Raw genomic sequence first — 27,838 nt, forward strand, 5'->3', positions numbered from 1 at the left:
CCCATTCAGCAATGTTTATAAAGAAATGCAAAGCACCTGTCTTTGTGCAGTGGCTTTGTCTATGGTGCTGTATTCCCTTACTTCAYCATGTTCCCCACATCACTGAGCTTCTACAGGTTAGTACAATCGTTTAGAACAAGGTACTCAATAGGTTCTAGATGGGATGCTTATTTCTACTTTTTGATCCACATTTTCTATGGGGGTTAGYGAGTATTAAAGACAAGGAGTCTTCACACAGCAAGAGGAATGATCACAGCAAGAGGAACTTGAGACAGAAAGAAAGGAGCTCATATGAATATGAATGCTGCTTTCTTTATGAGGAAGAATATTCATGATCCAGTGAKGTTTCCACCCAGATGCTACAATAACTGGCACCTCCAAACACCTACATTAAAGTATACCTCGATATCTTCATCAGGCACTTAAATAGAAAAACAAAGGAGTGACATTTAGTAACACAGATACTGTGATAGTTATTCTGTAAGGCCAGAACACCTTGGGTGAAGCATTCAGAAAACTAACTGTCCCACATAACTAAGTAACTCTTATCAAGGGCTAAATGAAAGGAGAATCCCTCATTAGACAAGCCTGTTAAAAAAAAAAGGCTTAAAAATGGTTAGCAAATATTTGGTAGAAGCCATTAACCCCAAACTTAGATTCTTCACTATYGTATGTAAAATGCAGTGCAAGGTTATTTATCCCTTGAGATGATGGATCCAAAAGTAAACATTCAATGTGTTTTAATCTTCAAGATTTTCTTTTTCCCAAAGAAAAGTTTTTCCACTGATAACAAGCTCCCTGAGGGAATACATCAATTTTTTTCAAGGGAAAAAAAGCAATCATTTAAAAAACATGAACTGCAAAGCTCCAGCAATAGTTGCCCTATTTTGAGCCAYAACACATTTCCCAGCAACACTTCTTTGGAAAAGGCAAGTTAGAACAACTATTCACTGGTCCTGTAAGAGGACCCYGACCTCCCTTCTTTTACATAGTATCCTGCAGATGACAGTATTCATTCTTTAAAAATGGTAATGAATGTATTTCAGTCCGACACACTTCAAAGTTATGTGAAAACTCTACCTGTAAGACTTCATCTACCAACACTTAAATGGTTAATTACAGATTCTGTCACAAAAACACAGAATCAAGAAAATTCACTTGTAAGGCTAAACTCTTGAGAATTTCTTTCTGTTCTGAAAGTCAAGGGACAAATGAAACAATCTACAGACACACAAAACACATTTTGATGGTAATGAGAATGCCAAGTGTTTAAACCRTTCTTAAGTAATTTATTTCTTTTTACTGATGATTTACAAGGCCTTGATTAATAGACAAAATAGCATATTTTAACTAAACTAAAAAAAAAATACAAACCAATAGAGTATAGAAGAAAATGCTATATGGTTCTGTAGAATATATCACACCCAGTGCACACACTGCTTTATTTTTCTCATCTGAACCTATTTATTACTTACAGAATTTTTGCAAACAAATATTTTGGTCTAACCAAAATGTAGTGTACAGCTTCAGACTGCTGAATTAGGCTCGAATTCTGGCATTAGTCTATGRTCTAAACCACTGCAGTAGATCTTTCAAAGAGTTTAGTGTAATAAAAACTGATCTAGACACTTTGGAGCAGTTAACAAGAGACAGGAATTATAGCTGCAAACAGTTCAGTATGGTACACTAACCAAAGCTAGAAGTTTTAGTACACTYATTGCCAATTTCTCCCAAATTTTAACAAGCAGAGCTTCTTTGCAGAGACTTTATTGCTGAGGGTAATAAGGCTGTTGAGGAAAAGGGTATCCAGGTTGTTGAGGTGGCGGATATGGTGGTTGTCCAGGATTCTGATACACAGGTGAGGGTGCATAGGGCAGATTATACTGACCGTACATGTACGGATTATAGCCCATGGGCATTGGCATCTGGCAATACCTGTGGGGAGGAGGGAAAAAGCATACTTGAGTTGAAAAACACTGATGATGTTAATCTGCARAAACAGCTCATTAGTAGATACAAAAAGACATGCAATCTCCACAAAWGCTTTCATTTTACTTTGAGTGCAGCAGGAAAYGTTGTAACTTTCAAGGAGCAAACAYGGAAACTATTACAATGTGTGSAGCAGAAATGCAGACAGAGTATGGAGTAAAGGCAACTTGCTGATCTAAATTGATTCTCAAATGTTCAGTAACATTGTGCATATCTCAACATTTGCTGAGCCTCCTACCAAAGGAGAGTTCAGCTGCCTTCAATTGCTTGTGAAGACATGAGGAAGATGGGAAAAAGCATCAGAAGAAAGCACACTACTCAACTGGAATTTTATCAGTATTTTTGATTATGTTAAGAACATGCTAAAGATTTGAAAATAAGATATGCCAACACTTTCGAGATAAACTCCACCAACTGATTATGTAAGTGCTGGCAATAATCAACAAACCAGAGTTATGGAAATGCAGTCCAATTTTCCTTCTTTAAAGAAGACAAACAGTAAACACTTAAAATGAACTCTCCCACAAATGTACCAGCAAATGATTCCTACAAGAATTACATTATTAAAATTAACAAAATAACCCCAAAGAAAAACCAAAAAATCCCCCAAACAACAACCAAAAAACCAAATAAAACCAAACAAAAAACAAACAAAAAAAGCCTTGCCTCAAACAGTAAACGTATCTTTAACTGTAACAATAACTAATTTTAAAATGTCACACACAAGAAAAAAATGCTTTTAAGTAACAGGATAACAAAAATCTGCTTAAGAGCTCGCACAGCTTACCCTGGGTAACCGGGATAAGTTGGGTAAGGTGGTCCCTGTGCCTGTGAAGGTGCAGTCCCCGCTGCGGGTGCACTGGCACCTGGAGTAGGAGTCGGAGCAGCAGGAGCTGCAGCTGTTCCAGAGGGTGCTAAYGCAGAAGGGGAACTGCTTGCCGCAGAAATCACTGGTGGTGGTGGCCGTGCTGGTGGCTGTGGTTTACCCCCCTAACAAGAGAAAGTGAATTAAGCTGGAGCTTTTTTTCGGAAGTCTTGGATTCAAAAGCTGTGGTTGTATGATTAATAGATTTTTATTTTAATTTTGAACAGACTTTCCATATTTAGTCTATACAGATAATGCAAAGCATCCAAAAGGCAGTAAGATTTTAATTTCAAATCTATAAATTATGAACATGAATAGTATATAACACACCCCTCTGCAAAGCCTTAGATTTTGCCCTCTATTTCACTTCAACACATTTCCAACTACACCAGTATATTAAGGAGTGATATACACAAATTACAGATCAGTTTAGAGTTCTCAAGTATGGACCCAGTATTTTCAACCCACTAACTCAGTAGCATGTATTTACCACCATGGTTCTTGGGGCTGGAGTGGGAGTCGGCAATGCTGCTGGCTTACTTCCYGCTGCTGGAGTCGTCTGATACGCAGGCAGTGGAATGGAGGGAGCACTGGGCTCCCTGGCAATGCTTTGCTGCAAATCTCTATTAAAAACAAACAAACCAACATGCAGCTTAGTTTAAGAACCGTTTGTTATACACTGCARCAAGCTAAGCCAAAAGATGCAACAAAATCTAGTATTTGAGGCATGATCACTGAACTAGCTCAAACTAAATTTGGAGTCCAAATCACTTCCACAGAAACCATCCTMTAGCCAATTCCATGATTAACTGTTACATTTATTCTCTAATAATGTCTTTATGTTCAAACTCAGTACTGGGTATAGATCACAAAAGTAGCTAAAACGGTAAGAAGAGCACAGCAAGACTCAGCAGAATGTTCTATCAGCACTAACCCTACAGCCTCAACAAGGAACATAAACATATTAGAGATGTGAGATATTCAGACCTCTGATTTGGTTAGAGAGTCTAACAGCTTCCAAATTACATGAATGTAGGAAGCCAAGTAAAGCCAGAAGGGGTTGTAACTCAGAATTTGTTTACAAGCACAATGCCCAGATGAAAAACAACAGCTCTACAAAGGATCAAGCTAGGAAAGATGAAAGTTCAGGGCTGAGAATCCCATTTGCAACAGGGCAAGTATACTGAACGCCTGCAGTTTCACCAACCCAAATTTCAGTAACAAGTAGTCTTTTCTTATAAAAGGCTATGTGCTTTGCTAACGAAYACTGATTAAAAAGCAAATCTTTTCAATTATGTTTTCCTCTTAAGAGCCTAAAAATCACATCTGAAACATACTATACTAGTTCTGATCTCATGTGGGGGACAATGACAATGACTATTTCAAACACTCTTGCTCACATGAAGGACAAAATTCTCTCCCCAGCACCGTAGGCAACCCACATCTCTAAGCAATGAGATATGAGACTAGAGCAGGCTACAGAGCACAAGTAGAATATCAATGCTATTCCCCATCACACTGAACACATGGAAGGAAATCATATGATGAATCTATCTAATTTCTCAAACTAAACTGACAGCAGGAGCAGGGTGCAGAAATCAGAAATTACTCAAAGGAAAGAATAAAATGAAATGACTAACAAATCTATGCCAAAAAGAATAGAGAGTGAAATCATAACATGAAACAGACTCATGCTGAACTGCACACAGGAACAGTAAAGCAGACTTCAAAGTAGATTTTTCCCATTTATTTCTCATATCAGTTTCCTAGCAGGRAGGAGAATGGAACTAGCATTAAAGGAAAGAAGTGGTAGGGCTTAGCACACCTATTCTTCCTTTCTCATCTCATCAAGGACCATACTAAAAATTTCAGATAAATAATTAGCCATTTCTGTAATACTTAAAGAGAACTGAAATCTTACTTGAGCAGTTCATCTCTTTCCGTCTTGCGAGCAAAGACAATGTCACTGCACTTGTTTTGGAATTTCAGCAGGATTTCCGTCAGCTCATTGTAAAACTAGTAAAGAAAAATAAAAACACAATATGCGCAATCAATACTTTCTCACTCCATGCTAGCATACTTCCACATATTGATCCAGTTATAGGTGTTGTATTATTACAATGCCCACAACCTGCCACTCCAATAAAGTCTGCTAGTACCTTCTATTATGCTTTTCAAAACAAAAATTAGTCAGCTGTTGTTGCTAATCCCTGTACTATCGTAATTTTGGGGGGATTTGCGTGTGCGCATGTAAATATAAAAACAGTTTAAGACAACTAAAAAAATTATTAAAACCAGAGCAAAACTAGTGCTGAACAATTTATTCCTGTAAAGGATAATTGTTTCTTTTTATTTTAATTGTATTGCTCTCAATTCCATGCTTTTCATTTCTATAGGTTTCTCAGAGGTTGATTTTTTTCCTTCTAATGAGGTATCAATAAAACAGCAAAAAATACCTAATACAGAAGCACTAAGACACCTTCCAGGAGCCTGTATCRAAAAAAGCAAGCTAAATACAACTCTCCTCAGTATCTCTCATGTATGCAGTAACAACATTTAAAACACCAATTTTATGARGGGATTAAATACCATGGGAAAACAGATGAAAGAATTTCTCAGATAAAATGGCTCATCTGGGTGCTTCAGCATCATTTACTCAGATGTAATTAACAACTTATCCTATTACTCAGAAAAGCTTACTCTTCAGRTAGGAACAAAGCAGCTTTTCACAGGTGTTGAAACAATCAAAATTCAAGCAACTCACTGTCCTTGCTTCAGTAGTAAAATCCTTAAAAATAACTGTCAACTAGCATTTCTGCAAAGTTTATTATGATTTTTAATTCACATCTCATTGTATAAATAAAAAGAGTCCATTCAATCCCTTAAGCATTGGCATACCTTTGTTCCTTCTTTTAAATTGGCTACGAGTTCCACAAAGTTGTCATTTGCTACAGCTAAGTTCTTCAAGACTTCTTCTCTTAAATTAGATTCATTGTTTGATTGTTTCATCTTTGAAAAATCCTGATGTGCATTCTTAAAAGAAAACAATAAGTAAACAGTGTAAATAATGCAAGCTAGTTCCACATAAGTTTCTGTATGTTTAGTTTTGTTTTTCCTCTTACTCATTGYTTCTGTTTTCCCCAATACCTGCTTCTCCTCACCTCCGATCCACACACTGGACTTCCACACTTGCTATCTGCCAAGCGCTGTGACTATTATAACATGTATTTCAGAACTGTACATGTGTTAATTCACTGGCAGTAGGCATCACCAGTTAATTACCAGTTCTGTTGTGGGCTGCCTTTAAYAATTCTCAAGCTCATCCTGCAGACTGTCTTTGCAACTAATTATGCTCTCTCCTGCACTAAACTTCCACTGATATTCATAAAATCATACTGAAAGTGAGTATTTTAAAGAAGCACTCCTTGAAATTTGGTTGACATTGGCAAGCTATTAAAAGGATAGGGAAGAAGAAAATTTACAGAATTTTCTTTACATCTCATTTCTTTCAGGAAAATAAACAAGCAAACTTTAAAAGACTGTTTGTTTCAACTGCCAGAAGCCAACAAACTTGAACTCCRGGAATTCAAACATTACAGTAATATCCATCAAAATTTTTTAAGTATATTGTGCTAAATATACAAATACAAAACCCTTGCTAAACATGGTGTATATGATCATTGAAGAACAGATTATTTTTCCMTACTGGAAAAAGTCTCCATCATTAGTCAAGTTGCTATTGTGATGTCTCCAAGCACTAAGACTTCCTCTTTTGTCAGATGTTTCAGCTACCTAGYTCTGACAAATTAAGACTGAAGCTATAAATAACTTTTGGGAAATTCTATGAAGTTTTACTTCAATGAGCTTTGCACATGCTGGAAGTCAAGCACATGGTAAAGAGCAGTTAGGAATAAACCAAGCTGTACTTCAGAGACTCAAAATGTCTTCTAGTAGATAGTACAGACAGGTTTCCTGTTATCCCAGAAAGAATTAAGATAGAATGAGGGGAACAAAACAAATCCAAAAACTTCTTAACACACCACTTAAGCYACTTTCAAAAACAAAACCATGTGCAGAATTGTGCCAAGAAAAGGTTCAAGAGAATTTACACTGGAGCTGTGGGAGAGTCTGCTAAAAATTCACATTTCTTTACAGTGAACAGAAAGACATCTCTGTATGTTTCAATGATCAAGGAGTAAATGAGTATCAACTGACATGTGACAGAATAACAAGTAGAACAAACTAGAAAGCAGAGTGAGTTTTCTAAAGCACTAGAAAGGTAGAAGTATCATTGCTCTTAGTTTAAGAGGAAGGAAAACATGCAAAGTGGCGTACCTGAATGTTTTTGAGAAGTTCTTCCTGCTTTTTTAGGGACTCCTGCACTTTCTGTGTGTAACTTCCATAAATYCTGTCCAGCTCAGTCACAGAGATAGCCTCCTCATTTATAGCACCATCCTGTGCAAGTGCAGTCAGGAATTTGCTTGTCATGTCAAAATTTACAGATTTCAAGTCATTTTCCAGTTGTTCTCTCTCCTTCTTAACTTCATCCAGACTGGCCAGCAAAGTTCGTAAGACATTTACAACCTAGGCAATATAAATGTCCTCAGTTAGCAGGTTTAGAGGAACTATTGGAGAATTATAATCTATTAATAACTTGCTTCCATCTTGYACTCCTCACTGATGCTGGTAACACTTCCACATAGGTATTTGCTTATGATTGAATGCGTTTAAGATGAGAAAACAGGACAAAATGTGACCAAAGAAAGATCTTCAAGCATTTCTCAATCTATTATTCTCTTGCACAGGTTTGCTTTTGCTAAGACTGRATTAGTGCAAAATGTTTTGATTTTTTTTTAAGATGATCAGATACCTTCAGATGGCAGTAAAATCCACAGACTTCAAATCATTTCTATGAGAAAAATAATAATATTGCTGCAGATGAGCCATTAATTTCTTGGAAACCAAACTGCTGTAATTGCCTAATACTTTAAAATACTGARCCATGTCTTACACAGTGCCAGGAACCTCAGCACTACATCTCACKTCCCTACTTAACAAAAATATTCATCAAAGATTACTCCTTTTCTAACAGTCAACCAGTCTTGCTTTCCATGGCGATTGACTTTGTCCCATTAAATGCAAAAAAAAATTACTCAAGAAGATTTTAAACATAAAGACAAGYTCTTTTCCAAATGTTAATTACCTCTTGTATCAATTGAGCCAGAAACAAGAGCAGCTAAGGATCAGCTTCCACACCAATTCACGTAAGTTTACTTTGTTAGACAAATAACGCTTCTAWTCAAGATAGAGACAAATTGCACTGCTTTACCTCATTTCCCTGTAATGTTTTTGCTGGGTTGGCAGAAGGAATGGCTGCGTTGAGTTCTGCCTCTGGCTTACACAGAAGTGCAATCGTATCCCGGTGAGTCTGATAGCGCTCTTTCACCTGCCCATCTGCTTGCATAGCTTTATTCAAAATATTATGGTAATTGGCTCCCTCTGGGGGTAGGAGAAAAAAAAAAAAAAAGGGTGTTTATATAATTTCAAGAATTGTTTTATCCAAGTCTTGCACCTGAGCAGTTTTTGTGCTTTTCAGCTAGTCTTCATACATTTTTATGAGCCTGCAGATTATGAAGTCCTTTATCAAGAAATATATAAAAGTTAAGCTTTTAAGTTATGTTTCAAATAGTGCATAAACTAGGCACCTATATTAATTCTCCAGTGAAGTATATGAAAGTATATGAATGAACACTGGTTTGAGCTACTCTGAAAATTTAAACCTTCTAAGTTTGCAAAACTAAGGCAGCRGGGTCAGTCCCTTGGTAGCTTCAAAACCAGAAAACATGCTATAGCTATAGTGACGGTCCTAAGTAGTTTGACTGGTGGGGGAAAAAAACCCAAAACAGAACACCAGATTAAAGACACAAGAATGATTAAAGAACACACCAATGGGGACCAAAGATTAAAGAACACACCAATGGGGACCAAAAAAAAAAGTGTTAATATACAAAGAAAAATATACTCAGGTATTTAAGAGGTAATTGCAACCAGATTCCTAGGAGCCATTCTTAGCAGCCATTTTTCATTACATTTGCTTTCTGGAACTTTAGGATACATGTACACACCAAGGATTCAAAAGCAGCAGCAAATGCTCTGCTGTCACATCCTTTCCCAGCTCCAAGTAACAGTGCAGACTGCAATAAGGGTATTTTGGCATCATCTCCCTCTAACTGAAATATGTATATTTAAAGATAAAATCAGAGCACTGAAAATTAGTTTAATTTACACTGTGGACATCTTTAGAGAATCCCCAGAACCCTTAGTGTGAAACATGGATTTTACCTGCCCTCAAAGGCTTATAGAGTTCGTTGGATGGTGTTCTCTGCCARCGTTCTTTAAATTTTGTTCGCAGGTCATTGTCTGTAGTTTCTTCTTCATCTAGTAATCTCAGAGACTGCAAGAGTAAAATGATACTTGCATTATAAGCTGTTTTAAACATAAGATAGCTTCAAAACAGCTAGTGTAGAAAAYAAAAACTGCCTATGCAGTTTGAATCCTTTATAAATTTATAATTTATAAATCCTTTATAAATTTAATTTCACAAATGAAAAACAGGCATCAACAGGACAAATCACTCAAATTTTAGAAAGTTTTCCCAATACTCCTCCCTCTACACCAACTCCTTAAAAAAAGAAAAAATTGTAAGGAAACATCCACATATGACAGGACAGTTTTTCTATGGGCTGAACACTTAAAAAGCATTTTTTCAAAGCACAATTAAAGTTACAAGCATTTGAATAACTGCACACTTTTTCTACTGTYATTTAAAGAGAAAAAGTCAGTGGAGATACATTTTAAGAAAGTTTTCATATAGTGGGTTTTAGTCTTACTTCATCTAAAATTTCTTTATTCCTTTGCAGCAGTTCAGGCAGATCTTTGATCAGCTGATCTACAGTCTGAATTCCCCCCTGTTCAATCACAGACTTAGACTTGTTCAAAATAGACTGAGGAACRGTATCCCCAGACACGTCTTCAATAGCAGCAGGAAGATTGAGGGAAGCCAACACACTGAAAAAGTCAATGGGTCAAATAAACAACTTTTATCCCGAAAACAATACTACTATACAAACTATCACACAGCCAATTATAATGGAATTGGAGTGCAATGTACTTCTGAACTGAAATTTCAAACTGAAACCACTAAATATATTCCTTGTATACATCTCACTAAAAATACATTTCAAAGCTCCTAAAAAGCTAAAGAAATCCTAGTCTTTCAGCATTTATAAACCATGGCAAATATTTCAAGTAGTAACTGTATGGTAGACAGAAGAAACTGCCTTAAGTTACATTGCTATCTCTCAGCTTGGTATAATCTTTTCATAATTTATTTCAAAAAACAAATAATTGGAGAAATGTATCATTTATCGAGTCACTGTAACTACCAAGCTGACCACTGGAATATGAAAATCCTTTTAGATTAACAGTACTGRAACTTTTTCTGAGCAAGTATTGGAGTGTTAAAAAATCAGGAAAGATAAAAGAAAAACAAATACTACTTGTTCTTAATAAGCTTTCAGTTTTAATACCTATAGAAAAGTAGCTCTAAATCCCCCTGCTATGGTTTAAATTGCCAGCCTACCATACAATAATGAAAGAACACTGCTATAATCGGGGTATCTTCAAGCTGCAAGGCAACCAGGGCTTATAGACTGTGCACAACCCCTCTTGAGAAACTTAATAGGAAGCCATATTTACCCATTTGCTAGATTTGTGGCTTCTCTCATCTGGGCTATTGACCTGTTCACCAGATCTGCCTTCCTCTGGTTATAAACACTCACAGATTGCTGCACTTGCAATGGAACCATCTTCTCAAACAGGTCTGCAATTAAAGTAGTATAAATTACACAAGCTGCACTATGAAAGTAAAAGCAAACAAACATCTTCACASTTTTTTTTATACAGGTTGTACTACGGAGACTGACCTAAACAGTTTAAGATGCCCTCCTCCTACTCAAGGYGTCTTAAAAACAAAAATCTATTTTTAAAGGCCTTTAGATCTCAGTTTTTAAGGCTGAAATTGAGTTAGAAATAATTTAAAGACAATACATTGAAACCAATCTTAGGGTTACAAACCAGATTTTCCTTAAGGCTTTATTTCTAATTTGKTTTTTTTAAAGGAAAAAGATGAGAAAGGGGAGAGAGAATTTTTTATAACTCATCTGTACAGTCAACAAACTGAAATTTTTCAACTTTATGGGAGACCAGCAACTAGATTAGTTAATATCATACAACTTATACTGTCTCCTATAGTACTACTCCTTCTGAAATTAGAAAGATTGGTCTAATATAGAAAACACAATTGCTGAGAGAATCTTGAAGAGAAAGCTCTTTAAGAGAATTGTACATTTCAGGTAACAATTTTCCATCTGTGCTTTATTACACTTATCATCAAGAACAGCAAAAACAAACTGGAGAAAAAAAACCAGCAGTTTCAAAAGCACTGTTATACACTTAATACAACGCAAAAAGTAAATGTTTATTTTTGAATGGTACAAATGAACTTTGCTGACCATATGTTTCACAAGGTAACAATTACCCTGTGCACTCCACACACTTTGCTTACCAGTGAATTTCTGACTGAGTGGAACAACAACTGGAGTAGACTTCACAAGACTGGCTTTTCCAATGGACTCCAAATCTTTCAGGTCAGGAACGCGGTCATGGTAAATGAAGTCATTGTCTTTTTTGGCAGCTGCAAGTGCACGGTTGATTTTGTCAACCAGATCTTTAACATTTATATATTCATCATAGCGAGATGCCACTGTTTTCACCAAGTCTGCTGCATGCTAAAAAAAGTTTAAAATATAGTCAAAATAGTAACCTATCTCCCTTTCAAATATTCTCAAGMAAACAGACAAGCATACAAAAAGAATTATCAAGCTCCACCCTGCACGAAGTTGGTAAGTGCACAATGCTAACTTTCAAGATGTCAACACCATCATCTTACACATCTCATGAGTATCAACAGACACACAGTGCACATAGAATTTCACAAATCAGCTGAAGTATCATTTCATATATTTGTTTCCAAATGATCAGGGGACTTGAAGGAAGTAGTTAATTTTAGCCAATTTTTTCCTCTAGAGTACTTAAAACATGAGCAGACGTTACTCATTACAACATCTGTGTCTGAGTCCCTCTAGAAACCAGATATAGGGGAAAGAAAACAATAAATAYTAAAAAGAGAACTGTTTGTACAATTTTAAAAAAATTACTCAGATTTAAAGCAGGGCATCAGCAAAAGAACTAGGCACAGATAAGGTAGAATTTCAATATTTGGGGTGTTTTTAACAACATTACATAGGAAAATTTATTAACAAACTTGTCATATTAGCTGTACTGAAATATGAAGTYTATGCAAACATAGAGACCTTAGACATCAAGCAATATCAAATTGCCCAAAAATCATTCAAATCTGTCTTTATAAAAGTTAGAAAGGTACCCTTCATTTTTGCAGCTGATAATAATTTGATTCATGTAACAAACATGCTCAGCAATTTCTGAACACATCCATTCTTAGTTATTTTGATTTAGAACTCTGAGCTATCTTTTCAGGATTTGAAGTTTTCCGTATTTGTCAGAGAAGAAAGTAACTCACCTGTAACCTCCCAATTTCTTCACCAAACTTCTTCTGTTGTTTTGCCAGGATAGATTGATGATATTCTGCGTTGGCTTGCATAATGCAGTGTTTTGCAGCCAGAACAGGAAACACCTCCTGGAAATAAAAATACTGACCAGGGGAAAGTCCAACCACATTAACCACCACAGACAACATGGGATGCAGGAAGAAAAAGGAAGAAGAAAAGGAAATTAGAATCACCCAATTAATAGTTGAGATAGGTTAAAACATTAGAAGTAAATGTCAGAGACGATGTGACTTTGCATGGGTTGAATATTTTTTATCCATAGTTGCAAAGTTCTTACTGTCCATTATTTTAGATKAATTATGATTTAAATTCAAACCATGAAGTCACAGCATTTACTTCAAAGACTAGAAATGCATGCATGAATTAGAAAGGACAGTTGCAAGAACACACCCAAATACCCCCAAGACAAAGCCAAGACAGTATTCTTAAGAAATGGAGGTGAGTGGAAAGATAGGTCTTCYAGGGGTTTTTTGGTTTGATTGTTTTTTTAATTAAACAAAGTAATTATACCTAAAACAGCAGCAGGCCTATCAAGAAAGTAACTACAATTATGAAAGGAAAGAACAAAAAGAAGACCAATAAYTACTGACATGGAAAGCAACTCCAAAGTCATTTTTAGACTCTATATAAATGCACTTATCTTTGCAGGAGTACCAACCAAGACTGAAGAAAACATTATGCTGCAGCACACAGTACAGACATGATCTTAGATCAAGGATTTGGCCTTACTGTTTTATTTCTTAAATCAAGGAGCACTGGAAAGCCAGAGTGATGTTTTAAAGAGCTCAGTATAAAAAGAAGACCTGTTTCTTCACATTTGTGCAAACTTGCTGCTTCCCCAGAGATGAAAAAATAAAATAATAGTAAGTGTAAATTTGGAAGACAAAGCTGTCTGGAAGGCCTTGCAACTGGAGYTCAATGCACTCAAGCAACATCGATGTTCCACTCTTAAACATGTAACTGGTTTCAGAGCTGGTGTTAACCAGCAAACCTTATGTTCTTTCAAACAATCAATGGACAGATTACTTTGCAACTGGAACAAGGAGCAGATCTACAGCTTAGAAAGGTACATAACAACAAAAAATAAAGCAATGGCTTTATTATATCTCACTGCCTGTCAAAAATGATCATGAACCTAACACCTACATGAGAAGCATTTAAAGAACAGGAAAAAGATCTTTCTAGCTCTTCCAAAACAAACAACATTGAAATGAACAGTCAAGATTAAATCGGGATATTTAATAAATATTTAACAAGGATTGTTTTGGGTGTCAAAAGAGGGCAGGCAGAAGGAGAGAGGACACACACAGACTTCCAGTCATGTTTTTCACTAGTAGGTGAGTGAACAGTACCTCTGTATTCATGCTGTACTCAACATGAGAGCAAATTTCACACGAAAACACTGAGACTAGAAGCCAATTAAGCCCAAACAGAAAGTGTTAGTTTGAAAACAGATTTAGTAAGAAATTAAGTTCTAAGAATGCATCCCTAAATAACACCATAAGCATTTCAAGTTCACTTTAATGAAATGCATTACAAATAAATGACCTTCATGTAATAAGATTCAACTTACTAAAAAAGCCCTACATTCTTTTGCCCCCTCGACTCTTCACTGTTTTTCAAATTAYAGGTTCATTTCCTTAAAAGCAGCAATATGTAAGCTTTTCTTGAGGATAGATATTTTAAGTGTATTTCATTAGGTACACTGTAAACAGTAACAGTTTTACACAATAACTAACCGATCCCATATAATTTCCCTGAGTTACTAACCTTGGGCAAAGTATCTTTATATTGACACTGTTTGTAAGCATCACCATAGTAATCTGCAGCTTGATTTGCTAGTTTAGCTATGATACCGTCTTTCATTTTATCTGTGGGGAGCAGGAAAAGAAACACAGAACAATTAAGATCATCATCAGTTTTTACCACTGAATAGGTGATTATTTCATCTTCAAACAGCAATAAGTGCATTTTATGGGTACAGCTTTACATTACAGCTCAAAGGTGGGATCCCACTCTTCTCTCTTCCCATCCAGCAGCAGTTKGCAGAATTTCCACCTTAATCATGACACCGAAGGCTCAGTCAGTGGTACAAGAAACCTTCTGGCAGCCACAAGCATTCATGCAAGACTAAGAGGGATCTTTTACCTCAAACCAATGGTAAGCTGCCAACAAAACCCATATCAATCCCACTCATAACTCTGGCAGCTTGCTCCTAGACCTTCCTTGTGCCAGCACAAGCACTTGTGCAGCCACAGTCAAAGAATTTAGCTGAAATCTAGTCAGCAAAATAGATTTTAATTTTCAACAAGATCTGTGCCTAACCCACTTCCATGTCAGGACCCTGAAAAACTGCAACAGAAGGGACTGTTCTTTTCACTGCAGACCACACCACTGCTAGCTTACAGAAACACCATTCCTCTGTTTCACCACAGAAACACAGCTCCTCTAAGTCATATACACTACATCCTACCAGAGTCTATGTGCCTATCTGCATGGTATTCCCTGCCTCACATTCTCACCCTTCTCCTGAAGTCAAAACTGCTCAATAAGAACACTCTGCAACTCCATCTACTTTTATAAAGGAGACAAGCACTATTGCTAGTGCAGGCCAGAGGTTATCTTTATCTCCTCCCAAGGGAAGGCAGGCAATCAATATAAACTCTGGCTGTCCATTCTAAAGAGCTGCCCTTACAAACAAGCACCCTCTGACAGAGGTGACCCTCAGGTACTGATAAACGGATAAGCGTGACTTGGACAATGGGGAGGTTAGAAATTCTGCAGAGTATGCCTAACTGCCAAAATTTAACCAAAAGAATCCCCAAGTGGTCTGCTCATACCAGCATATTCAGACATCTATCTACAACATTTCAGACACGGGCTGTGATGGAATGCATTTAGCTTCTATGAGGTAAACATGTTTAAGGTATCCCAGAATCCACTGTAGAACAGGATTTAGAGGACAAAGTGGGAGAAAGGAGCTTATGAGATCTATCATTTCTCTKCTAGAATGTTCCTGTCTGGTGCACAAACCACACAAAAAACCTAAATAATTTTTCTTTCTAGCCCCACTAAATGTGCAGTAGTTGCATCTTCCTTCCTACAGCTGGAGCATAAGAAAGGAAAAAATACTGGCATATTAACTACATTTCCATTAACAAAGAAAATGTTAGAGGAGACTCATTTGTCCAYGTAGACAGTTCAGAACACCATCAGAAGCTTTAGATTTTACTCAGATACCTTTAAAATATTGCAGCTACAGTGTCAGCCTTGATTCAGAAGAGCAAACATGCAGACACTTCAAGAAAACATTAAAAAAGGCTCACAAATTAAAGAACTGATCTGTAGTTATGTGATGAAGTTAGATATGACTGACCAATTTGGCTTTTCCAAACATTTCCTCTTTTATTTAACTTCTAAATAACCTGAGCTCTATCAGAAATACCATTAGAGCTGGAAAGTTGATAAATGAACTCTCTCACATGAGAGAAAACCCAGAAAATTCCAAGTAAGATACATGTCAATGCAGCAAAGAGCTTAATTTCCATCTTGAAATCTAACTTAGAAGGATTTGTGCTTGAAAAACAGGTTTTTGAAGTTAATCATGTTGTCAAACATGATTCTTCACAAAATGTCTTTCCCCCAGGGAAAAGAACCTAAATGCAGCAAAATCCACAGCCTTTCATAATCAGATGATTATTRACCTTACTATCCTATAAAAGACTTGTGGTCTTAGGTGTAATCACAAAAATCTTCAGTTCACTGGCACATCTGGGGTTTGGATTAGCCTTACTTTTTCTTCCTCATGTTTCGGAAAAGAGGAAATCAAGAGGGTGACAATCTATTCATCATGCAAAATGAGGGAAGCACTGGCTCTGTTCCTGAAGGAAACCGGTTCAGGTATTTGTTACACAAATTTATTTCAAAACAATGTCCAAACAGCCAGAKACTAAAATACTGCTACCAGCATGATAAAGAACAAACATAATTTATCAGTTGGCTGAAGGACAACAGTTTCTTGTTGAGATGCTCCTAAAGACAGAAASGCTACAAGATTTTTCTGGGATCTTCCCCAAGAAAACAAGAGACATCCCAGTTAAGATAATGCATGTCTTCCTCCAAACTACTCCAAATTATGTCAGGAGAGAGAGCCATTTGTAGGCAATCACATAGACTTCTATGTCCTTAGCTCTACTTTCACATACCTGTAACTTGTAGGTGAACAACTTTTTCTGAACAAAAAGAAAAGAGCAGGAGAGTAAGAACTTTTGTATCAAAGACAGTACCATTCCACAGAAAATTTCTTTGACACATAAGTTCTCTAACAGATAACTATTAAGATACCTAGACTGTGAATGAGTATTTAACAATCGACCCTTAACAACTAGGGAAGTAATTTCTTCTTCTACCTGCAGAATTTCCCTTTCCAAGATCAACTAACTTCTAAAAGTTAGATTTGGTCAAAGAGCTCCACTCTTAAAGGTAGAAATAATCAAACAGAATTTGTTTCCCTTGAACTCTTAGGAAATTTTCTTTGTTTCCAGCACAGCAATTTCTTTCCAAATTCTCATGAAATCACTCCCTAGACACATGAGGAGTGGAGTACTTGCAAAACACCTTATGTACCATTTTTAGTACTCTCAGTCCTTACAGAGAACATCTTTTGTTTTCAAAGAAAATGAAAAAAACATAATCAATCAATATCCTTTATAAACGTGAGGACTAATGGGTTTGGACATAAGGCAGACAGGACAACTGCATTTCCTGGTGGACCTTAAACGAATTCTTAAAGGACATCAGTAATTTCTGTTTTAATGACCCGCAAGCACCATGGGGAGAAGCAACAAAGGAAAACATAAAAACTTCTGAAAGGCCCTTCACAGACTCTTAGTAACTTAAAACACTTCTARGTGTGGAAGTTGTAATGTGCACTTAAATATACAAGTTAAAAACTAAAATATACCTCTTGTTGCTTTCAAAAAAAAAACTTCTTGGGCTTGAGCCAGCATAATAAGACTGAGAGTCCCAACTGTGTCTGGAGAGATGTCCACTGTAGGTTCTCGATTCAAGGCTGACAAAACTGTGTCTTTAATGTGTTGGAAAGCACCACTAGCAAACTAAATAAAACAAAATCAYATATTATCATCCATTTCTTTCATACATATTTTCTTGCTAACAAATACAATACATAATAAGAATACAAAAAAAAGAGTGTCTTTGGTATATGGTCTCTCAATTATTGTTTGGCCACKGAAACCAACTTATTGTGACTTCTTGTTGTTGCAGCCACTTATACTGAGACACTTATCATGATAGACTATAAATAATGGCATACTGGTTACACCTAATAGCCGAAGATTTTAATCCATTCCAGAAAGAAGAAAGACTATCACTGTAAAATCTGTGAAAACTRAAATTTATACTAGCTAAAATTATTAACTCTTAAGCAGAAGGTTTAGTTACCAACTTGCTCAAGATAAACAGTACAGAATTATATCCTCTGAATCTGATAAATAAATAKGAAACAAGACCAGGTACACAGCCAATCCACCTTTGTAATTAAGAGTGGGAAAATATGTACCTATGTATTTTTTTTATATGTGCATAGAYAGTGTTAAAATTGAGAGATACTTATTTGATGTTTTAAGAATACCAATTCYGAATTCATAAGCAGAAGCAGGGAGCCTCTGTACCTGATAGTGCTTAGCTGCAGCTTTTAGTCCTTCGTCGTTATCCAGATTCTGYTCTGCTGCAATCTGGCTTGCCAATGCTCCACAGTTGAATAAAACACAGGTCTTCTCATATCCCAAACTTGCCAGAGCTGCAGGCAAGACAGACAGTTAGCCAGACTGTTAAGAAAATAAACTTCAGTTCTCTAGCATCCTACACTACTATTAGGTATCAACAGCTTCAAGTAAAAGCAAATAAACAAAACCCCAATCATACTGAACTTTGAAAGCCTGTAAAGCCTTCAGAATGAAGATGATTAAAAGTCTAAATTCAGTACTTCTCTTCTTTTTAAAGTATTTTCATATAAATTTGAACAGAAAAAAAAACTGGAAAGAGAAAGAAGTTGTATTTATTTCCTGCAAACACAAGGAGTTTGAGCCTGATTTGTTTTAGTCATACAGAGACAATTCTGCACTGCAAATTCAGGGTCATGGAATGGATTTGGGACACTTGCCAATAGCCAAGTAAGACTAAATCCCTTTGAGTAAGTGAGGAGATGTTCAGTCATGTGTCATCATTCTTTAGTATTTCTATTTATRCCTAAGTGTTCATCATGATTAGCATTGCAAGATGACCATTGCCATTTTGAACCCCCAGGCAATGCCTGAAAAAAAAAGTTTGAGTCTTATTCTGTTATTATTTTTATTAAAGTTTTTGTCTTCTTTATATAGCTCTTTGTTAGCAGCTACTGGAATTATTTGCAGTTTTCTGTGTTCTGAATTTATATGAAAATACTTCAAAAAGAAGGGATACAAGAATAATTTCAGAGCACAGACAAATARTTCTATTGTTTTGAACAAAATGTCATATCAAGACTCGGTTATTGAAGCCAACTACCATCACTCCCCTTCTGGAAGGGACTCACTCATAACCACATTTCATAATGATCTTACTTATTTAGAACAAGAAGAGCTGGATTACCCAAAATTCAATTTCAGATTCAATTCTACTGAATCTTAATATTAACATGGGCAATTTTGGTTAGAATCAATTGGGGTTGTTCCCAGAAACAGGCTGAGTAGTAGACACTACAACTACTATCAGACTGCACATCTAATTGTGCTTCTGCATATCTATAATTAAAATCTCAATTTTATAAAAATTATTTGCATGATGCTTATTTGTTCACTACCAACATTGAAGTGATTAATTTGTTACCAATATAGGTGAACTCATTAAAAGCTATGTTGAGAATGCTAGAAACACTCATCAATTCAACTACATAAAAACGTTCTCAAAGTTTAGAATCATTAATACTTGATTTTTGATACATTCACATACCCAATTTGGCAGATCCTCCAAAAAGTGATCCTTTATCGAAAGCATCTTTCCACGTAAATGTTACACAGACCTGAAAGTTGTGAAAAAGATCTTTACCTCTAAAATCAAATATGAAAWCTTCACAAAATATCCCAAATTCATGTATTTATCCCTTACATTCTAATTGCATAAAACCTTTCATTCACTTGTAACATTACAGACATCCTGGAAGTTCCAGGAAATCATCAAGAGTTATTCAAAACAAAAATTATCCTACCTATTTTTCTTCCAGTTAGTTTGCTCAAAACATTTCAAGTAGACAAGACAAAAATTCTCAGAATTATCCTTCAGYTCTGTTCATATTCTGACCACCAGATAAACTTGTTTCCAAAGCAAGATACTCCTCTCCCAGTAAGTGTGATGGGCTGGACAGTTTAAGAAACTACCCAACTAGGCAGTTTGCAGTGTGCCAAACTACCATTGTATGTGGATCTGTTGTGCAAAATCAAAATCTACTCATTGTTATGAGTGAACTCAATAGCAGAATCATTGGGAAATGCCCTCAGGAAAAGAATGCAGGTAAAAACAGTATCTTTTATTTATAATTCCAGCATATACATCATAGGCAATGCAAATACTTCATAGAATCTGCTTTCATGTTCCACAGTTTCATTCCTCATTCAGCTGATCAACTAATTGCAAGTAACTGGTATCAAACCAAAAAAGATGGCAAACTTCCTCATCTTAAAGTGCTTGGGGAGAACTATTTCAGAAAGAGCAAAAGTACTGCTTGACAGTGTATTTTCCTCTAGCAGTAGTACTAGTGCAAACTGTTCTGGTCCCCAACTGCACTGCTGCTTCCACTGACTACATTTTCCCTTGAGTGGAAAAGTTTACAGAAATGCAGATCTTGCTAAGTTTTCCAGTCTTCCTTGTCTCAGGGTTTGTAGATTACGTTATTGAAACTTTTGCTCACTGAAAACTAAAAGTGCAGTTCTTGGCTGCAAGTGAATGCAGATACATGCAAAACTCATGTAATAGATAGAAACAGATTAAAGTTATTCCCTTACTCATAACGTATAAGACTGAAAGAAATTTTTCCTTTTAATCATAATATTACCATTTAAATATTATTGGATGAGTAAAGAAATATAATATTTGTAAGCACATTGAAAGAAAACCCACACCTTTTTCCAACAAAATACAGGAGGCTATGGATCTATTCCAGTCTCCACTTAAAGAAGCCCTCAACAGGCAGAATCTAAGCTGAATTTCTCTGTAGAGACATGATTCTAAAGAAATACRGTAGAAAAAACCCCAAACCCTAATGAACACCACACCTATGTAAAAACTATGTTATGCAGATGCAGGAATAAAGTGATAAGCTCTTAAACGGATTATTCTGTTAACTGYTGTGAATGAAACATCTGTCCTGCTTCAAAAAACAATTCCATCCATTTCTATATGTTTTCCCATAGAAATTATGATTTTAAAAGTCTTTAGAACATAGTATGAAACTGACTTCTTGGAAAGCAGAGAGTTGAAGATAAATCAGCAGAGCCCAACTCTTTCTGTCCTAGACCACAGTGACCACTAGCCGAAGTCAAAAYGTTTCTTTATCTGTAAAACAAAGGCAACTATAGCCACTAGAGGTGAAGTTTCAGCATAGATGTGAGCACTGACTAGAAAATAAATAGAGATTAGGAAAATAAGGCTCAAAGTGATTAGCTGGCTTGTTCAATAAAAGTACTCATTAGAGGATTAGGCACAGGCTTGGAAGTCATACACTGTAGGTGCCATGACTCAGTTTACAGGTTTGGTAGGTCTACTTACCTGATTTTCAGAGAATGGAAACTTTGGCTCAATTGAACACAGCTGGTCATAGTATCTAAAAAAAAAAAAAAAAAAAACAAAGAAAAGAACAAAAAAAAAAAAAAAAAAAGGGAACACACAGCTATTAGATAAATGAAATTAACAGTTTAATTTAACTGCCATGTAAGGTAGAGAAAAGGGCACAAAATCGTACACACAGGTTGAGAAGCCCACGTGTAGCAATGAAGGATTTGCAGGACAGACAGAATTTCTGTCTAAATGGATTTTTGCAGTAGATGAACAAGTTTAACAGGAGGCAGTTTTTCACACTTAACATGGGAACCCTGTCTCAGTTAAAACTAAAACTATCACAGACAAAGTGACCCAGATATCACTACCTGATGGATGGTGGATTAGRAAAGAGTATCATGCAAAGGAGTTCCTGTAATACATACAGGCAGACAATGAGTACATTAAGTTATTCTGCAAAAGTAAAATAAATACAGCATTCAACATAATATTAACATGCTACGTTGTACTCTCTTGATCTGAACATTATAACCCAATTTCAAYGTCTTTGAAATAGATGCCATTTGCCTTGCACAGTACCAAGGGGAGAGACTAATCCTTGCTAAAATTCTTTAATTGTAAACTTAATTTTCATTGGAGTACATTCTAGCAGTCACAGTGAATTAAAACCACAGTTTCTCTGTGCCAATATTTTGTGTAGTCGCAGGGGAAGATGTTCAGGAAYGGATGCCAGAAAGATAATATAATGAGTATAGCATAGTCCCTCACACAATCCATCCAGGYAACAGTAAGGAATTCAGTTTTCCTAAGTGGTGCCTTACAACTGCACCACTTGTTACACGACAGGCTGGATGCAGAACACAAAATCTTTAAACTGCCAGGAACACATAAGGAGTGAAGCCCATTTCCCTATACTCTTCCTGTAGCTCTTGCCATACAGGTACACACTCAATATTACATTGGTTAAATTATTTTATACATAATTTCTATTCCAAATATACAAAACACCTTGCAGTAATGGTTTTCACAGTCTGTGAAATAGGACTAACATAGTTCCCAGTTCCTTACACTATTAAACACTGATCACAGCAGGCAGAGACAGGAAATGCATATACAAGACCTGTGTTGTAGAGGCAATAAACATTTATTTAAAAATTCAAGAATTTTCAAAACTCACATACAATAAAAATAGTGTTAGTGTATTCTTCAGTAAATTATATCTGCCAACGCATATAAGACTACAGATTTCTGACTTAAGATTTTAAGACTACAGATTTCTGACTGAGCCACTGCAGTTTAAGACATAATATACTAAGCTATATCAAAAAATAGCAAAAACCTGCAACAGCAACAGGACTGCCACTAATAATTCAATTGAAAGAAACTGCTTCTTTTTTTTTWAAAAAAAGTCTGCAGATATTTACTGTGATGGCAGTTTAATCAAGATTAAACAATTTACCAAGTATGTGAAGGGTATAGTTAAAAATAATAACTAGCCCAGAAGATCACTGCAACCTACATATTTAAACATACTTCCTTCACTGCCTTTGTCTGGTCTTAACACACTTGTCTTCACATAGTATCACAAAGAAAAGAGACTGCATGCTGTCTCCTCTTGCCTCAGTTAAATTTGTTAAYCAAAAGCCACCACTAAAGCCATCTTCCCACATTCCATAAATACACTTTCCTCATCTGCCATGAGGATGGAGTAAAGCAGCAAAGCTTGTCAAATGTCCTTGTGAAGCCGGGTGCGCCCAAGCCTTGACTCCCTGCRAACAGACTGTTCTTTGTATGTCAACATTACCACAGACAAAATAAGCCAGAGAGGTTATACTCCTCCTAAAAAGAGCTTTTTGTTCAGTTGATTTTAAACAAGTTCAGAATGTATGTTATTATTTTCTTTATTATTTTAAGTATGTGATGTCATTTCTTATTAGAGAACTTGAAATTCTACTCAAGATTTAAGAGCTATTAAAACTCTGCAGACAAAAAAAGAACAGAGCACAAACATGTCAAGCTTTTCAGGTTTATACGTATAAATGGTGTAAATATAACAGTATGCATTTACTAAACATATAAAAATGGTAAATGAAGATATTAATCACAGAACAGCATAAAACAAGCAGTACAAAAACAGAAAATAACTCAAGAAWGAAAATCCACAGTGGATGTGCAAGGCACTTGCACATAAAAGATGAGGGTAAACATAAAGAGGGTAAACTTYTAAAACTAAATTTACAGCAATGTAGCTATCAGGATACCAAGAACACAAGGCATAACACAGATTAGTGTTGTATTTGGTTGTACCAGTGAGGAACTACAACTACAGCAGTGAAAGGGGGGCAGATGTCGGCAACACAGATCTAGTGCTCAACATACATTAATCACTCATCAAAACAGGCATTATACACTCCTAAATGCTAGCAAAAAACAGCCATGAAATGAGTTAGAAACCAAGGTTTAAATCAGAACTTAACTGAAAAATATGTATTGCATTAAGAAACTCAAATACTGCTCCTCCTCCAAAGATTCATRAAGAAAAACCTCCTGGAAAAGAACATCAAAACCACCAAAATCTGTCTTTGTTTTTCAAGATAAGAACCAGAGTCCTGAACTCGCAGATGGAAACTACAACTGCAATTTTCAGCCCTAAGATAAATTAAGCATTCAAAATAAAATCATGGACTGCTCCCCAATCCTCTTTTTTCCCCTGTTTCTCTTTTTTAAAAACAACTGCAGGAGTTGTAAGCCAAATTAAACCAATTAAATTTGCACCAGTATTCCATGTCTCTAGAAAAAGGAAATTAAGTCCAGGCTATCTCTAATATTGGAGGAAGCAAGGAATCCCTTGAAGCTATAATTAGAGTCAGAACTAAGAAAAAAAAAAAAAAAAAAGAAAAACACCATTAAATCAAATCTGCTATGACAGAATTTAAGGGGAAACATCTGTACCAAGCTCACCTACATCACCTTCAGAGCACTCAGTCTCACGAAACAAAGAAAGCTTGGAAGCAGGCTCAGGTCTTTCCCCGTTACCCAGTGAAAAGGCACAGTCTATCTCAAACGCTTCTCCAAGAGAAGCATTTGCATTCAGCAGCTGAACAACAGTACACCATACACTTTCAAGCTTTACTGGTCATTCCTTGTCTAGGAAATGGGGCTGCAACCAAGTTCATTTCTTCCACAGAAGAAAAATAAGTCTGTAGTACTTATATAAGTATACATATAAGTATATAAATACTTATATACTTAAATAAGACTACTCAGCAAAACAAGGCTTCCAGAAATTACAAAACCATGGGCAAATCCTAGATTAGTTAGCAGAAGACTAAGCCMGCATTTCTTAACAGTTAAATGGTCTACAATGCTATACTAGGTATTACGGTCTATAAAAAGCCACAAGGAAGTAGAAGTATGAAAATGAGAGCCATGTTCTAATTAGTACTTGTAAACTCATTTCACCAACAAACCACTTTTAAACTCCAACTTCAATTAAATTAAACCTAAGACTGACTACCACTCTTAAATAGCAACAGGAAAATACTGCAATTTGCAGAGGCAAGGAAATTTTCAGAGGAAACACAAGGCATTTGGGCACTTGTGTATCTCAGCTGATATTTCCAACTTCTGYAYGTGCARACAGTTTGACTTTTTAAAATAACTGTGCTTTACAGAATAATTAAGAGAATCTATGTCAGAATATTCTCACAGAGTATGAGAAAACTTATTTTCTAGCAACTGTAATGAATATAAATKGTCAGACTTGAACAAAACATTCATAACTTGTTAGAAATAAGGGAAAACATACATCTGATTGTTTTRTTTTCTCTTAATTTACAGTTAATTSAGGCCTTYATCTAATCTCACTTCCACTGTATAAGGAACAAATATTCTCAAGCAATACAATTAAAAATGCTGATGTTTTAAGAGAGGAACTTCTGCTTTGAAGGGATATCACTTCATGTTTACATCAGTTCAGAGCCACATTCGACTGCTCCAGTTTACTGCAACAGCATCTGGGCCCACTAAATTCATCYGCTGATCACCAGCAGAGAGAACAAAACACTGCATATGGAATTAACTCAAAACTGGCAATTATGCAATTACAAGTGGTTTCCTTGATTATTCAGAGGGAAAAYCTGAGGTGAAGATGCATACTATGGATAGTTTAATTTAATAATCTGCTGRTACTGAAAGAGGGAGGTCCAGCTCAGCCTCTTGGCTTTCTCCAACATTATTTTTATTTCTTTTGCACCAGCTCTGATGTTCATCTGACCTGCCACTGAACTGAYTSAAGTTGTTCAGAATGCCATGTATAYATTCTGCMTTCCAGAAAAGGCATAAGATCAGAAATGGAAAGTGGCTTCCTTCTTTAGGTGCTGTAGAGCAACTGTTACACAGGGTGAAGTCGCACCATGTGGCTGTGCCAAACAGGGATTTCAGACAGAAACTAACAACAAAACTGACTGGCACCTTCAGAAAAGGAAGCTCAACTCCAGCATGCCAAGGAACATAATAGTATGCTTYGCAAYTTGGCTAGCAAAATCCCTCTTWTAGTTCATAGATGCTCACAMATTCCCTGACCTTGARAGGCATAAACARAAGTACCTTCAAAAGTATACAGTCATAGACAGAAATAGAACAGGGAACTACAAAGCTACTGTAAAACACAATCAGTAGAGTCAGAGCTTTTACAGCCCACATACCCAGTGGAGGGATGGTAATCAAAAAACATCAGTAACTTACTTCACAAAACTTGACTTCTTTTTACTTGCACTTGTTAGGTGCATTGTGAACACCTCCAGAAAGGGATACACCATGTCCTCCCTAGGCAACCTGTTCCCGTGCTCTGTCACCCRCAACGTAAAAAATTTGTTCCTCATATTGAGTTAGAACTTCTTGTGTTTTAACTTATGGCCATTGTTCCTCATCCTGTAACTGGGCGCCACTGAGAAGGGAACAGTACCATCCTCTTAAAATACACCTTTGAGATATTTATGTGCATTAACGTGTTCCTTTCCAGTCTTCTCCAGATTAAGCAGGCCAAACTCATTGCAAGAGAGATACTCCAGACCCCTAATCATCTCTGTGGCTCTCATCTGGACCCTCTCCAATAGCTCCTTCTCTTTCTTCTCAATATTACAATCCATAAGTGCTCCAGAGAGAGGATGATGGAGCTGTAAGTCCTAATGCAGGTTTTATGCAACTTACCAGGAAGAAATCACAGATGAATCTTTTGCTTATCTAATGAATGATAACTTCAGCAAAACAGAGGCCCCACTAAACTTTCTGATAGAGAAGTAACTGTGTTAAGTAGAAAAAAAGAAAGGATGTGAACTTTGCAAATACATCAAGAAGCTGCTAAACATAGARAACAAAAGGAACTCATGCCGGTAACAAAATACAAAAACAAACCCACATACGAAACTGGAAAGGAAGTGACAAGAAAGCTGTAATAGCAAAAGGTAACAYTGACAAAAAAGAAACACGAGCTCTCTCTGGAAAGCAAAATGGTCTGTCATGGGTACAAAGTGGAAGCGGGGAAATTTATTTTTGAAGAAACTTTTTACTGCGAAGGAGGTGAAGCACTRGCACAGGGACTTGCACAGGGTTGGCTTTGGATACCCCAACCCTGGCAGTGCTCAAGGCCAGGCTGGGTAAGGCCTTGCGCAAGCTGGTCTAGGGAGAGGTGTCCCTGTCCATGGCAAGGACTAGACTAAGTTCTCTTCCAACCTCTTAACGTTCTGTGGCTTTACAATTTCTACGTACATCTCAGAGCTACTGGTACGACACAAATACTGGGAAGGCGATGTTGGTGGGGCCGAGGCCTCCCTCTCCCTGTGCTGCCATCATGTGACACCCCACGACATCCAAGCGGCGCGGCGAGGGCGGGGAACTCCAGGATGCTGCAGGACACCCGAGTGCCAGGGCGCCTGCATCCCACAGGCCGCCGGAGCCGGCCCAGCAGCCCCGGCCGCTTCCTCCCGGCAGGACAGGCCGCCCACACCTGGGCCCGCCCGTACCTGGCTTCCGCCCCGCCACGCCCAGGGCCCGGAGCTGCTGCCGGGGCCCTGCGGGGAACCAGGGCTGTAGGAGATGAAGGAAAGGGGGGGATGCCGGAGGTGGGGGGCCCCTACCTGAGGAGGGTCTCCAGTGCGCTCTCATGCTTGTCGAGCGGGCGGCCGAGCGCGCTCTTGCGGAGCCTGCTGAGCTCCTCGGCGGCGCGGCAGTGCTCGGCCTGCGCCTCGGCGCTCGGGTAGCTCTGCTGGATGAACTTGCACAGCGGCTTGGCCAAGTCCACCTCCGAGGCYTTCTTCAGCTGCACCGAGATGAAGTTCGTCATGGCCGCCGCCGCCGGGCGGGCAGAGCCGCCGTCGCCCCTCAGCGCACCGTCGAGCTCCCCGGGCCGGACCACCGCCACCGCCGCCGCGCTTCCGGGAGC

The 27,838-nt window shown here is 37.2% G+C and overlaps 1 protein-coding gene across 2 annotated transcripts; it reads right to left on the reverse strand.

Moving 5' to 3' along the window:
• Positions 1 to 1,023: 1,023 nt before the first annotated feature.
• Positions 1,024 to 27,838, reverse strand: PDCD6IP (programmed cell death 6 interacting protein). Of its 2 annotated transcripts, none has more exons than XM_057377110.1 (18): positions 27,534 to 27,838; positions 21,388 to 21,442; positions 19,576 to 19,645; positions 18,258 to 18,385; positions 17,528 to 17,681; positions 14,335 to 14,435; positions 12,516 to 12,632; positions 11,481 to 11,703; positions 10,613 to 10,736; positions 9,745 to 9,922; positions 9,197 to 9,308; positions 8,184 to 8,353; positions 7,190 to 7,438; positions 5,753 to 5,887; positions 4,776 to 4,870; positions 3,345 to 3,477; positions 2,777 to 2,979; positions 1,024 to 1,935 (listed from the first exon to the last, which is right to left on the reverse strand). In XM_057377110.1, exons 1-18 carry the CDS (start codon positions 27,737 to 27,739, stop codon positions 1,767 to 1,769), a joined length of 2,622 nt encoding a protein of 873 aa, XP_057233093.1. In that variant the 5' UTR covers positions 27,740 to 27,838; the 3' UTR covers positions 1,024 to 1,766. The 2 variants fall into 2 exon arrangements, with proteins under 2 accessions (XP_057233093.1, XP_057233092.1); XM_057377109.1 differs by having other exon boundaries at positions 12,516 to 12,647.

This window comes from Malurus melanocephalus, unplaced genomic scaffold (assembly GCF_030028575.1).
Source record: "Malurus melanocephalus ecotype Western Australia unplaced genomic scaffold, MMel_1.1 scaffold_300, whole genome shotgun sequence".
In the NCBI taxonomy this organism is placed as follows: Eukaryota; Metazoa; Chordata; class Aves; order Passeriformes; family Maluridae; genus Malurus; species Malurus melanocephalus.